This window comes from Bos taurus, chromosome 19, assembly GCF_002263795.3.
Source record: "Bos taurus isolate L1 Dominette 01449 registration number 42190680 breed Hereford chromosome 19, ARS-UCD2.0, whole genome shotgun sequence".
Classification (NCBI taxonomy): domain Eukaryota; kingdom Metazoa; phylum Chordata; class Mammalia; order Artiodactyla; family Bovidae; genus Bos; species Bos taurus.
In genome coordinates this window covers 10,658,783-10,674,129 of record NC_037346.1, presented here as the reverse complement: position 1 = coordinate 10,674,129, position 15,347 = coordinate 10,658,783, and the positions used below count along the sequence as shown (strand labels likewise).

General features: G+C 40.8%; 2 protein-coding genes across 5 annotated transcripts in view; one reads left to right on the top strand and one right to left on the bottom strand.

Annotated features, from left to right (window-relative positions):
* Positions 1-25: 25 nt before the first annotated feature.
* PTRH2 (peptidyl-tRNA hydrolase 2) lies at positions 26-8,857 on the top strand. Of its 2 annotated transcripts, XM_005219894.5 has the most exons (3): positions 177-257; positions 4,345-4,517; positions 8,232-8,857. In XM_005219894.5, exon 3 carries the CDS (start codon positions 8,232-8,234, stop codon positions 8,769-8,771), a length of 540 nt encoding a protein of 179 aa, XP_005219951.1. In that variant the 5' UTR covers positions 177-257; positions 4,345-4,517; the 3' UTR covers positions 8,772-8,857.
* CLTC (clathrin heavy chain) overlaps positions 8,638-15,347 on the bottom strand; it is a 69,934-nt gene continuing 63,224 nt past the window's right edge. Inside the window, exon 33 of one of the 3 annotated variants that reach the window (XM_024979563.2) lies at positions 8,638-8,935. In XM_024979563.2, coding sequence (XP_024835331.1) covers positions 8,901-8,935 — 35 coding nt within the window. In that variant the 3' untranslated portion in view covers positions 8,638-8,900. 3 annotated transcript variants of the gene reach the window in all.

Below are 15,347 nucleotides of genomic sequence, written 5' to 3'. Positions count from 1 at the left end.
GGAGACTGCCTCCAAAAGAAAAACGTTCCCCTCTCCTTTGGGCCACCTCAGCGGGTCGTCGCGGGATTTCAGTTCGGGTCTGGGTTAGGGACCTGTGGGCGGAGCCAGAGGAAGAATGACTGTTCTCGTTGCCGTTCTTGATCCGGAACTTGTTGTCGAGATACCCCGGAAGAGGTAACTCGCGTGAGAGCGGCGTGTTCGGTACCCAGAACTGAAGAACGCGAAGGCGCCAGTGAGGCGGCGGAGAGGTGCGCTAGGTAGGTGGGTCTCTCCCAGGGAGAGGGATGTTCTTCTTGACTCTCCAGTTGGAATGTTTATTACTATTTCATTCTATAAAAAATCACCCGCCCACTCTCATCTCCTTTCTAAACTGTCTTCCACCCAAGAGCCCCTGGAGCCACTCTTCCGGTTTGGCCAGTCGTCTTTTGAAGGAAAGGACCTAGCTGCTGGGGAGGGGAAGGACCCAAAATTTTAGTTCCCAGTCAAGGGCTCCGGTCGGGCAGCATCGATGCCCTCGCTCCGCGTGTGAGAAAATACCGAGCAGGCCTCACACTCTGCTGAGTATTGAACACCCACAGCGTAGCAAGTGGTCCAGTGCTACGAGGAAAGAAAAGACTTCTAAGAATATGATGGAAAAGTTGCCCCGCTGTGTCACACGAACATAAAGAAGTCTATAATCCTTGAACATTTTACCCCAGGCACTGTACTAAATGTCGCGAATGTTATGTGTAATTGCTCCAGGACGTTTTTGTGTTTTAAGTGGAGAGAAGTAATTCAGGGAGAGATTGCTGCTTGAAAACACCTGGTAATTTAGTGTGACTGAATAGTAGACTATGTAGCAGATTAGGTTAGAAGGGTAAAGTAGGTTGAAACCAAATTGTGTATTCTTTGAATTTCTGCTGAGGGATTTATATTTTACTGTCACTCCACCGAACTTGAGTCCACTTGTGCAACACGTAACGAAAACCAGTCTTTTGACACTGGGTTGTGGTGAAGAAAAGCACAGCGTTTATTGCAGGGCTCTAAGCAAGGGACTGGGAGACAAGCCTCAAATCCACTCCAATTGGGTGCTTAGTTAGGGTTTTGTTTTTTTTTTAAGGGGAAGAACAAAGAGGCTGGAACTAATCATTTTATAACATTTCTGTGACTTTTTTTTAATTGGAGGATAATTGCTTTACAGTGTTTTGTTGATTTCTATTGAACTCTGTGATTTTTTTCATAATTATAGTTTCAGGAATCAGGATGTCTCTGGTTTATCATTCTTCTCTGGCCAGGTGGTCCATGGTATGAGGGTCTGTTAACTCGTCTTGCCCCGGAGAAACAACCTGAGTTGTATGTGATACCTGCAATTTTACTATATTGACAGTGTATTGACAACAGCAGTTTTAGTCATCAGCTCTGGTTGATTAGTGTCAGTTACGCAGGATTGAGGTCACAGTGGACAAGAGAGAAAATAAAGTTTTGGATAGAGAGATTAATCATAAACTTGATAAGGGGACTCAGTTTTAGGAGGACTCGGTTTCCTTATTCCTTAGATGCTTATCCAGTGATTTTTGAGCAGAGGAATTACAGATTACAGAGAAATTACAAATCAGATTTGTGCTTTATAAGTACAATTAATTATAATGGCAGATGTACTAGGACGAAATGAATATGGAAAGATTACAGGAAGTTTGAGAGGGAAGGAAAAATACTGAGTTCAATATAGGACATAGTCTAGACCACTTCATAGACATCTATGTGGTAAAGTCTAGCAGAAACTGGAAGTTCAAGTGTGGAGCCCAAGAGAGGCTGTAGGAATTCTCAGCATCTATTGTTTCAGGAATAAGTGAGATTGTTCATTTTACAAACTATTTATTTATTGTGTATCTCCTCCTACTAGAATGTTAGCTCCATGAAGAGCAGGATTTTGTTTCCTTCAGCGCTCTGTCTCCAGAGTCCAAAACTGTGCACAATAGGCTCTCAGAAAATATTGATTGACTGAATGGAGAGAGGATATATAAACCAGCCCTATCCAATAGAACTTTCTGCAGTCATGGAAATGTTCAATATCTCACTAACTCAGAGTGGAGCTTAGCCACTTAAAAAAATGGTTTAGCTGTATGTGGGATCTTCGTTCCCTGACCAGGGATCAAACCCGTGTCCCCTACATTGAAAGGTGGACTCTCTTTAAGTAGAAAAGAATAGCTTTATTGCTTTGCCAGGGAGGGGGGGCCACAGCAGGCCCTCAAAACCATGTGTCCCCACTTGGGGAAGATAGAGAAGTTTCATAGTAATTGTTCAAAGAGGGCATGACCAGCTCATGGACATTCTTCTGATGGGTGGGTGGTAAGGTTAAGTGCGAGTCTGCATCATCAGCCTTCAGGTCCAGCTGGTCTGGGGTCTACATGCTTGTGGTCCATGGACCATCAGGGAAGCTCCCTCGCTACTTCTAAGTTGTTGAGCTACTGAGCATTTGAAATGTGGCCATACGTAACTTAAAAACTGAATTTTTATTTAGTTTTAATTAAGTTTAAATACCTGCATTTGGCTAATAGTTGCTATATAGGACAACATAGGTAGAGACTGAAAAGAGGGCGAAATGTGTAAGCTTGGCTAATACATACCTCAGCGGCAAACAGAAAGAGACTATAGCTAATGGGGGAAAGGTGTCAGAAAGGTAGGATGATAATAGGGTGAACGTTGTGTTAAAGAATTCAAGGGAAGAGGGTTTAAAGAAAAGTTATCAGTGAGTGGTGCAGAAAACTCAAGATGAGGCCTAAAAAGCGGCAGCTAGATAGTGTCTTGATTCTTTAGCAGTTTCAGTCGAATGGGAAAGACGGGCAGGTAACTGAAGAAGTTTCAAGATGAAGGGAAGAGGAAAAGTGAGGCAGTGGTTTAAGGGTCCAAGAGGATGGATTTTTAGGTTGGAAAAGGCCAAGGGGCAGTAGCCAGTGGAACAGGGTTAGCGGGTGGAGCGTGGTTCAGGAGGCAGTAGAATCACAAGCACTGGTGAGAGGGGTTTAATCTGGCCACTGGAAGGCACCAAGAGGAGGGTCTTAGAGGAAGTGTTCCTTTTGCGATGCCATCATTGCCTGGGACAACAGAGATGAGGCTGAAAATAGTTATGTTTACCTCCGTTTCAAGCACTGGGTTTATTGATAAATGTTTATAATAGATACGCAGAAAGGGGGACAGCCTGAAACACCTTTTACAAGGGTTAGATGATCTGATCAGGCTGATAGATTAAAAGAACAGAGATGTTAGCATTAAGCTCAGCATTTTGGAATTAGGGACTTCATAAGATTAGGGACAGAAGCAATAAACAAATTGGTTCTTTCTGGAACTTTTTCTGCTTTCTGTTTATGGTGACTCATTGATAGATCTGTTTTTAAACAAAGGTGAGAGAATGAGAAACTTTCCATCATGACCTTTTGGATGAGTATATTTTATACTGCTCTTAATAGTTTTGTGTCTGTGGATAAGCACCTTCTCTGATCTTTATTTTTCTCATCTTTAAAAAGAGGCTGGTATTATTGTCTTATTTTAGCAACAATAATGGAAGTAAAGGGTTTTTAGCTTGCTGTTCAACACACAGTAGCTCCTCTGTATGTACTGCCTTTCTCCAGATAGTACCTGAGTCTGGTATGTGGAATATTTGGTTATTTTGCAACCTAGTAATTGGTGCAGAAAATCCTTCTAATTCTTTGACATAGAAGTTTGTATATATGCATTTTTATATAATTATTTGTTCTATTTGTAGTCTGGCGGTTAGATTATCATAAAAAGTTCTGCTGATCTGTAAGCATCATATAGTAACTAAATGATAGATGCATTATGAGATATGTGGGTTCTGCTAAGAATTATTTTTTAATTCTTGTGTGTGTGTGTGTGTCTGCCAAGGCATCTAGAGCCATAAAGTGCTGTCAGTAGAGCCTGTCACCATTTTGGGCACAGTCGTGAAAGAAGACTGAAACTAGGTGCTGAAGGCTTGGCCACTTACGACCCTCTTTGTCACTCCTTTTACCCCTGAATACCTGTTTCCTCAGGGTTCCTTTCTTCCCTCGTGTACTTGACCCAGTGACCTTATCCGCTTATCAGCCTTCAGTCAATATGTTAAGGTCTTGTAAACATGCGTTTGTAGCCTGCGCTTATCTTCTGACCTCTAAAATGACATGTCTTTTTCTTTTTCCTGGACATCTCAACCAGGATGTCTTTTGGTCAAATCTGATGTAATATATCTGAAACCTTTCAGTGTCCTTTACTTTCAAACCTGCTGTTTTCATCAATAAAGAGTATACCCCCAGTCTCCATTTGTTCAAATCTAGGTGGTGGTCTAAACTTCTCCCTTTCTTTTATCACCAGACTTCCAGTGAATCACCAGTTTATACAGGTGTGCTTCAGCCGCTTTCCTTTCCCACGTCCCCACTCCTGTCTGACTGTCATCTCATCCAGACTACTGGGAAAGGCAACGTAGAGTAGTGTTAAGAACACAGGCTCTGGAGTCAGGCTACCCCTTACTGGCTTTTTGAACTCGGGTGAGTGACATATTCTCTGTGAGCCAATTTTCACATCTGAAAAATGGGGATAATAATTACAAATTTACTTAAAGGACTTCAGTGTTGGGAACACCGAAGGAGACAGTTTATGTAGAGTGTCAATACCTAATATATAGCAAATATTTAGTGACTGCTAAATAATTTACTGTTATTACATTATAGCAGTCTCCTAATCAGTCCCCTGTATCTATTCTTGCCAGCTTCTAATTCCGTCTTTATACTGAAGTCCCAGGTGATCTTTTAGAAAACAAAAATCATTTCCCTGCAGCAGTGTCTCATCACCCCTAGAATTCCAAGCTGCTAAGCGTGGCTTACGAGGCCTTCTGCGACCTGTAGCCCGCCCTTCTTTCTCGCGTGTTTCTCTGCCGCTCTCCCCTTCCGTCTTCGGGCTGTCTGGACCACTTTCAGGGCACTTGCACACCGTATTTCTGTCCTTTGGCTCTTCTGCTTGGTGTTCATTCTGCCTGAAATGATCTTTCCTCGTTCTGTCTTCTTGTTGCTTTGTTGCATTTTAAGTATTTCCTCAAGGTGGCCTTCCCTGACCTCCTAAACTGAGCTAAAGCACTTTATACACTCCCCTAACATCTTTCCATAACATTTCCCGACATGCAGTTGTCTTCTCCTCCACTTAGCTAGGCACTGTCGGTGGCCAGTGTTGTTCATCACTATACTCCCAGTCAAGGCATGTGTCTGGCACAAAGGAAGCCAGCAGACATTCGTGTTTTTTGGTTTTTGTTTTTTAACTTCTCTTTGCCTTCATTTCCTCATTTTTAAATAGAGAAAGAATGCTGACCTCTTAACGGTTATGTGGATCAAATAACACAGTACCTTCAAAATACCACTGAAGCTTTGAGTTCTGACAACATGAAGTCTTACTAAAGTAAAATGTGGAGAAGGCAATGGCACCCCACTCCAGTACTCTTGCCTGGAAAATCCCATGGACGGAGGAGCCTGGTAGGCTGCAGTCTGTGGGGTCACTAGAGTCAGACACGACTGAGCTACTTCACTTTCATGCATTGGAGAAGGAAATGGCAACCCACTCCAGTGTTCTTGCCTGGAGAATCCCAGGGACGGGGAAGCCTGGTGGGCTGCCGTCTATGGGGCCGCACAGAGTCGGACACGACTGAAGCGACTTAGCAGCAGCAGCAGCAAAGTAAAATGAAAGAGGGACTTCCCTGGCAGTCAGTGGTTAAGACATCACGCTTCAGCTGCAGGGGGCACAGCTTCTATCCTTGATTGGGTAACTAAGGTTCCTGCATGCCACATGGCGTGGCCAAAATTTTTTTTAAAACATAAGAAAGAAATTCAAAATTAGGATTGGGTCATCTCTAAACCACTACCAGGATGTAAGCTCTGTGCATGAAGGGACTGTTTCTCCTTTATTCCCCTAGATTCTAGAGCAAGACCAGTTAGTATCTGTGGGATGAAGGAGGCATAAAAATAGAAGAATTAAGAAAGCAGATGTGCTTAATGACAGCTTTTTGACTGCACTGTACATACCTATTCCTATAGCTACACTCTGGACTTTGTATCACTTAATGTTCTATTTCCTAACTCGAAACCCTAGACATCTCTCTCTAGCCTCAGCCAACTGCCTTTCCAGCTCACTTCCATCATACCTGTTCTTAATAGCATGTGGATATCCTGTCACCTTTCTCATGATCTGTCATTTCATTCTTGCTCTCACCCCAACTTCCCCTATGCCCCGTGTCTCAGTGCTCTTAGTAGAATTCAAACTTGGATAAATCCAGCCGTCTGTTATAGAAGAGGAAGATGAAGGAAGAATATCGGTGCGGCAGATTTAGTTATATGTTTGGAGGCAGTGATTAGGTGGTTTTAGTCTTTCGGCTTCTACTTTCTCTGTGAAGTATGAGGTTATCCCTTCTGTGTTTTTACCTAAACTCAGGCTGTTAAGTACTGCTGGAGAAAATCAGCTGGTAGGTACGGTACATTATTCATCATCATTGAATACATCAGTGCTTTATTGTTGACTCAGACACCATGAACAGCTTTGCTGGGGTAATAGGAATTTCTTAAGTAATAAAGGATGAAGGATCATTGTTTTTTATGATGGTTGTACTACTGGTAAATTCAGTGTGTATCAAAACTATGAGAAAAAGGAATGAAGTGTGATACATGGTACAACATGGATGAACCCTGAAAATACACTGGATGGTAGAACCCTGAAACAAAGGCCACCTTTTGTATGGTTTGACGTTTACGAGTGTCCAGAATAAGTAAATCCATAAAGACAAAGATTAGTGGTTACCAGAGAGTAGGGAAAGCAGAAGTGGGACGTGATTGCTCGCGGTTACAGGGGTCTCTTTGGGGGGCAATGAAAGTGTTCCGAAATTAGATAGTGGCAGTGGTTGCACAATACTGCAGATATGTTAAAAGCACTGAATGGTACACTTTAAAAAGGTGAATTTTATAGTGTGTGAATTACGTCTCAAAAATGAGTATTTCCCTGGTGGTCCAGTGGTTAAGAATCGACCTTGCAGTGCAGGGGACGTGGGTTTGATCCCTGGTCAAGGAACTAAGACCCCCACATGCTGTGGGGCAACTAAGCCCATGTGTAGCAACCCAAGATCCCACATGATGCAACTAAAACCCAAAACAGCCAAATAAATAAAGTTTAACATTCCTGTACAGTCGTCACTTTAAAATATTTGATAACATTGCACACTTTGCCTATAGTATAATTTCAATTTTAACATCCTAATTTTAACTTAAATGACGATTTTTTACAACATTTATGATAAAGTATGAATTTTCAGGACTGCTATCTGTGCCATGCAGATGACACACTGTAGAATTCCAAGGCCACCACTTGTAAGTTCTACAAACGTGATGTACTTCATAAATGCTTAGATACCATGTATTCCACTGGAAGAAACTGATGACTGTTTATACCTGTACACTGAAGTATATTGAATCCAACAGCCTCAAATGTAGACTTATGTAAATACTTTATTGACGATTCAGACACCATGAACAGCTTTGCTGGGGTAATAGGAATTTCTAAAGTAATAAAGGATGAAGGATCATCTTCCTTTGTTTTTATGATGGTTGTCTACTGGCAAATTCAGTGTGTATTAAAACTATGGAAAAAGTACTTTGCATTCACATGCAAGCTGACACTGGGGTTTTCACCTACAGTAATGTCCAGGGGCACCAGTATTCTTGTGTGAGGCTTTCAGCTTTCCGTGCCAGGGTCGGTAGACGTCAGCAGCCCACCTCACTCCAGGCCCGTTGCTATGACAACCGGGAACTTCCCTGAGGGGTTGGTACATCGAGAACTACTGCATTATTGAAGACACAAGTGAATAAGCACTATATTTCAGAAAAGAGTGAGTTACTCTTGGTTCTTTTAGATACTTTAGGCATTTTGGTAAAACAGAACATTTCCTTTCTCCACAAGACTTAGCAAAGACTGAGGAGCAGAGCTGTTATATCTGAGAGAGATGTACTCCTCACATTGAGATTCAAAATGATCTAAACTGCTTTGCCTGTATTCTTGAATTTTTTCTAGTACTCAGGGGAGAAGAAACAGTACCTGCCCAAGATCCAAAACATATATTGCCTTTTTTCTGGATGAATTAAAGTACTGCTGCTTATATACTGTCAGGGTGTTGTATCTGATAAACTATAACTTTCCCTCCCTTGATAATGACTGCTTTCTTTTCCTTTCAGATGATCTCCAGATCCCTGGTTATGGAGTATCTGACTAATCCTGGTGCACTTAGCTTGGCTGCCGGAGTTGCCTGTGGCGTGTGCCTGGGCTGGGGCCTCCGAATGCGCTTTGGGATGCTCCCCAAGAGCTCAGTGAGGGAGACAAATCCTGACACTGAAACGGAAGCAAGTATCCTCGGAGAGAGTGGGGAGTACAAAATGATTCTTGTGGTTCGAAATGACTTAAAGATGGGGAAGGGGAAGGTGGCTGCCCAGTGCTCTCATGCTGCTGTTTCTGCCTACAAGCAAATTCAAAGGAGAAACCCTGAGTTACTCAAAGAGTGGGAATACTGTGGCCAGCCCAAAGTGGTGGTCAAAGCTCCTGATGAAGAAACTCTGGTTGAATTATTGACCCATGCAAAAGTGCTGGGACTGACTGTAAGTTTAATTCAAGATGCAGGACGTACTCAGATTGCACCAGGCTCTCGAACTGTTTTAGGAATTGGACCAGGACCAGCAGACCTAATTGACAAGGTCACCGGTCACCTAAAACTTTACTAGGTGGAATTTTGTATGATGATGGTGGTTCCACCACACGTGTTTGAAACTGTCAAATTCTAACAATAAAAGCTGAATTTCTTCCCCCAGCTAAGTATTCTTGAGATGAAATTCCATTCACGTGTTCTTCTGTCATATACTTGGCCTGGTTAGAGAGTTATCTTGGGCTAAAAAAAAAAAAAGTTTGGTTAATAAGTCCTGGTGATTCAAGTGATGAGTGCTGAAACAAGAAATGTTTAAGATGAGAGGCACATATCATAATAAAATTGGATTAGAGGTGGGAAACAGCATTTCCTATGAGTGATTAGGCCCCATTGTGTGTTACTAGCTCTTCTGGAGAAGGCGATGGCACCCCACTCCAGTACTCTTGCTGGAGAATCCCATGGACGGAGGAGCCTGGTGGGCTGCAGTCGATGGGGTCGCTAAGAGTCGGACACGACTGAGTGACTTCACTTTCACTTTCATGCAGTGGAGAAGGAAATGGCAACCCACTCCAGTATTCTTGCCTGGAGAATCCCACAAACGGGGGAGCCTGGTGGGCTGCCATCAATGGGGTCGCACAGAGTCGGACACGACTGAAGCGACTTAGCAGCAGCAGCAGCTCTTCTTCCAAGACTATGTTGCTGTCCTCCTTGGAGGATCAGGGGTTCTAGGGTATTCCCAATTTAGATGTAAACTGCAGTTTGTTTTTCCTTACCTGTTTTTGAATATTTTATCGATAATGGTATAGCCATCCACAATGAATTTAAAATCTAACCTTGTGGATTTTTCTCAAAGTTGAGGTTTTGACAGCACTGACCTAACCCACCTGTGCCGTGTTTCACGTTTCTTCCCTCACCCACGCTGGCTAAAATTTCTCAGCAGTGGTTCTACATCTCTTCAGTTCACTCCTGTCCTGCAGGTACTGAAACTTGTGAAATGACTTGCATGGACCTTGAAGGTGGTTATGGGCCCACATAGAAATTTATGGTAATTGTGAAGTGACTATTACTTATCATCGTAACATCCCAGTATTTTCTTTACCTAGAACTTAAGGAACTGGACAATTCAGCTATTTAAGGGCACCTTATCTCCCTTTTCATCTTTATACATTCAGCATGACATGATCCAAATAATTACCAGCTGCCCAGAATATGATGGTTCCCAGCTCCCAAGAGTCACATAGCTTCCTGATCTCCTTTTTTGCTAAAAGCTGTTTGTCTTGAAAGCTCTCTTTGGGGGGATTCTGCCAGTATTTCTAAATTAAGTATATTCCTAAGAACTTTGATGTCAGGGAGAATTTTGGTAACAGGCGCATATTGATTGCAACTCACCATGGTTAACTTCAACGATTAGCATTAGTTAGTTGTTAACTTCAACATAAGCAGCAATGTAGCACAACTCCAAGGTCTAGGTCAGTGGCATCTGGGCAGAACACTAAAGACTACCGCAGCCAGGCTTAGAGGTCAGTCGTCTTTTACACTGCTGTCTGACAGCACAGAAGAAACTGCAACTGTGAATGATGCCACAGTAGCAACTGTTTCTAAACAGAATGTTTATACTGGTTTCCAAAGTGATGCAACAGCATGTAACTGAGTTGGAGAGAACTCAGTCCTAAATGTATGATTCCACTTCAGATAATTTCTGAGGTTTGCCTCAGAGATTGACGATTCCAGGTTCAAAGACAGCGCATCCCCAACAGGACCATCTGCCCTTGGTGACAACGTAATTGAGGTTAATCGTGGCATATCTACTAGGATACAAACGCTGGTAGTTATGGAAACATGTTTTCTAGCTCGCCTGTACTTTGCTATTTTGTAAGGTTCATAATTTTATTTCATTCACAAAGCAGAGAACCCTGGGTTCTCTAAAGACACCTGCAAAGGGTCAAAACAATTTCCCTGATACTCATTCTTTTCCATTGTTTTGACATTTGCAGTGATGATAAAAAAGCAACCGTGAGTAATACTGCTGGCACCTTTCATAAATCAAGACGGGCACCTATCTGTATAAGGAGTCAGTATAGTTTTCACTGCCCTACATTTAATTTAAAAAGTTTAATGTCCTTGATGAAGCAGTAAAAAAATTATTAAATTTGACTCTTGACTTGTTTGTCTTAATATTCTATGTAACATCAAACACTTCTGGTGCACACTGAAGTGTAACTGTCATCTTAAAAAAAGACTTGTGTTAGCTGAGTACTGAGCAGAACTAGCTGCTATTGTCATCAAACATTTTTACTTGCAAGAACAACTGACAGAATCTACTTATCCAGATCTAGATTTTCAGCAGATATAAACTACAAAAGATTCATTTTCATGGTTTCAGAGTCCACATTTCAACTAATCACAAGTGTCTGGAAAGGTGATTAAATCTGCCTTCCAGTGCAGGAGACACAGGTTCAATCCCTGGTCAAAGCACTAAGATCCCACATGCCCTGTGGCCAAAAAAATACTCTTTTCCTTTCCTAACTAAATAGCTGTATGAAGCCAAGTTTTTGAATACGGAAGAGTCTTTGCTCAGATGAACTTTACAGACGGAAAAAATACAACAATGCCATTCATTCTTGCTTTCCTTTGGGGAAATATGCTCATGTTATTATCGCTTACATTAACATGCAATGCTTATTACTGTCATTTAAATGGGTTAACGGTTTTAAAAAGTTGTTTGAACTATCAATAATAGTTGAGTAAGCAGGAATAGATACAATCCCACATAAACTAGTGCTCTTTGGGATCGTCAATCATTTGAATATGGTTACTTTATAGTAAACTTTTAAATCAGGGAGTTTAAAATCTTTTATTCTTTTTCAAAATCGAGCTGGTTATTCTAGGTTTTTTCACTTTCATATTTATGTGAATTTATGGCAGGGGAGCCTTCCATGATACTGACAAAAATTACATCAACTTTGTAGGTATTTTTGGTGAAAACTGGCATCTTACAAGTTCTAAATCATGAATGTATTTTCTCTCTCCATTTGTTTTAATTTTCAGTTTCTTTCAGCACGATTTTGTAGTTACATTTTGTTAAATTTATCACTAATTTTCTTGAATTCTTGTTTTGCAAAATTTCATATTGCTTTTATTGCTCTTTTAATTTTGAGACCTTTCTAAACAAGCTTTTTAAAGAGTTATTTTTATAAAAACATTGCTTAGGATTTTATTCATACAAGATTAAGTCATCTATGAATAAAAATAGCTTTACATCTTCAAAAAAAAAAAACTTGCATGATTTTGAGTATAGACAGATCCTAAGTTTGAGAACCACTACAGTGAGATATCTGCATGACTAAATCAACTTACATTAATTTAAAGCAGCCTTACATGGAGACCAACCTCTTGCTATCGTACCAATGTCTGTTGAAATGATTGCCAACAATTAGCACTTTTTTTTGGGGGGGGGGGATATAATGTCTACATTTGGATACTAAGGAGGAGGATCACTGAAAACATATTTACCTCGAAAGTTTCCTATTAACCTCTTTCCCATTCTTCCCTTCTGTTTTAATTACTTTTAGAGTGACAACAACTCTTATTTTTAGTTCCTTCTGTCAGACCATCGACCATCATCCTATTCAGAGGAAAGTTACTGAAATCCCTTATACTTTATTACTAACTCATTCTGTCTCTCCTTGTACAGCACTCAATACTACTGCCCAGTATTGAGCTACCTGTTTTGTGATTTAAACATGTCTCCAAATAACCTTGAAAAGTACTCATGGTGTTAACATACACATGAGGGACAAGCTCAGAAGTTCAGCTTGCTCTCAGTTTAAGCCTAAGTAATACACTGCTGCAGTTTCTCTTTCTACTATAGCCCATTATTATGGATGGTTTAAGTGGCAACTCGGTATCACAGACATAGCACCAGATTAAAATTAAGTTAAAAAAAAAATTCTTAACTATGCTCTAAGAAAAGCTTTACTGAAAAATTTTAACTTGTTTCTATTAGGGCAGGGAAAAGAGAAAAATCATTCTGTTGATAAAAACCAGTTGATTCAAAGTATGTCTAGGAAAACAAATCTTGATTCTGAGAAGGAGCTCCTAGGGACCATTACTATTCTCCCTCTTGATAAACATGAAGAAAGAGGGCAGAGACCCAGGAGAAATACCAGTATTCCCAAGACCTGAGCAGCAAGATGGTCCCTAAGACAAAACAAAAAAACAAAAAGGGATTTTTCCAACTAATACTGTAATTTCCTATAGGAATATAGGTGGTGGGGGGAGGAAGACAGCAGTTCTAAGCTTTAAAAAAGCACTTCTGTGGTGTTTATGGTCAATGACTCAACTTTAGAGCAATACAAAGCTAGGTGGGGGCTCTCTAGCTCTACTGAGAATTAACTGTGAAATGAACTTAGAGTAACATTCTCAGTCATATGCAAAAAAAACTTGAATTCAAACAATGATTTAAAAAAAACAACTTAAAATATAATTTGAAGGCCTTTATATTTCATGGTGAAGAACAGCATGTTGACTATGTGCTTATACATTCTTATTTCAAGTTAATATAACATCCATGATCTCTTCATCTGAATGAAATGCTCAGATAAACAGCTGAAGTGCTGCCTGAAATGATGGAGGTAGCCCACGTCAGCCCTGATGGGTTGTTCTGGCCTCTGCATGGACCTCACGAACGACTGGAGTGCACACAGTGTGATACAGTGCTTCCAAATGTCCCAGCCCTTACCCCCCTTCTCCCTATACTACCTTAGTATCCAGTATGAAATGGTTCTTGTGGTTTAAGAGAGATTTAAGTAAAACTGCCATTCTCCATGTTATTTCCACAGTCCAGTAATTTATTTTAAATTTGAGTAATTTCAAATTCCACAAAACTGAAGAACAGCAATATTTTGTTTGAATTCTTTCTTCTGTACACTCAGTGATCTAAAACACCACAATATCCAACATACACAAACCTCAGGGAAGGGTTAGTAAATACACACAGATTGGAATCATGGTGCTCTTTGTTCCTGAATGGAATGGTCCCACAGAAAAAGCACAGGATACAGCACAACGTAAGGGCACCTGTTACATATGAAGTGAGCAAAAACACTAGCATTTTCTATATGCGTAATGAGGAAACCTGCATAGGTTAGAGGGCCTTTTATGCTCATTTAAAAGTCAGGCAAGTTGTCTGTAATGCATTTTTTAAACAATTTGGAGAGCACTGCGATCCCACGGAGGATATGCTCATTAGTGTTGTCTTTGTTGGCATTGACAGTCTTGCATGGTCATATACCAGTATTTTTGCTTTAGCTTTTCTTTGAATAAAAGAGATTTAAATGCATTTAGACAATACATACTGTAAGCTGTTTACATACACTAAATTTAAGAGATTCAATATTAGAGTTTTTTTTTTTTCCTTTAAACACTACAGAGTGCAAATCAGGTTCTTCACAATAGATTGAGTATTAAGCAGTTCTTGAAAGAATGAGGGGGGAAGAAGAAAAGCCCAAGTGAATAAAACATTGAAACTATTCCCCTTTGAAAATAAATTCTAAAATGATGCGGAATGTGAAATAAGCTTTAAACATAGGTGATCCGAGTTTATAGTTAGAAACAAAAAGTAGTCCTTCATGAAATAAAGGTTACAAGAACATGTGTCTGTTTTCCCCTGTTATAAACTGAGAAGCGAGTAGAGACGATGTTTCAGTACGAAAATAGGCGACTACAGGATCAGCTTTCCATCTCACATGCTGTACCCAAAGCCAGGCTGAGGCTGCCCGTAGGCTGGTGCAGTGTAACCATAGCCAAACGGCGCCTGGGGAGGGACTGCAACGCTGGGTCCTGCTGTCAGCATCAGCTGGGGCTGACCTACAGAAGAGAGCAGAAAGGGGCAGGGCAGGGGCGAGGAGGCAGGAGAGACTGTTAGCACCGCAGGATGACCACACCCCCGACCTGACTGCAGCAGTGTAACCACAACTTGGAATGAATTTGGGTGGGTGGGGCGGGGGGGAGGGGGAGGGACGGGACACTTCTGACTGACTGTCTCAATTTCAGCATGGCAGTCACCCTAGGAAGGGTTCTGCCTAAAAAGCCAACAAAAACCATGCAGGGCCAAGGGCCAGAACTGTAAAAGTAATGATGTTACTTCACATGTCATTTAAAGCAATACGCACATGCATGCTCGACATGCTTAGGCAAGACGTTCAGCAATAAGCCTATCACCACCACATGGTGTTTGCACATTTTATCTGGTGACAATATAATTAGCACAGGAAAACAATTTTTTAAGATACATTTTTAACACAACTGAACTTTTAAAGTTAAGATTTAAATTCTTGATTTAGATGTCTCTAAATGGTAACAAAACCAAGTATCCAGTACCAAAATGAAAAAGTTAAGATATATTCAAATATGCATTAGGTGTGAAATACATTAGAGGATACAACCTCTTTCAAATACTAAGCTAACACTCTCATGAAGTTTAAATAGTTACTGTACAGAGGAACCAACCTGTGGAGAAACGGGCTAAATAGAAGAACATACCTAACACCTCTCCCTACCTCCTGCAAAAGAAGTACTCTTAATCTGTCTCTAATGTAAATCCAGAGTAGTATTTCTCCCACAAGTGACCTAATGTCTCTCCTTTGGTGAATAA

What these genes read in the sequence shown, in the direction of transcription:
- PTRH2 (XM_005219894.5), top strand. Translation starts at nt 8,232, where the DNA reads ATGATCTCCAGATCCCTGGTTATGGAGTATCTGACTAATCCTGGTGCA.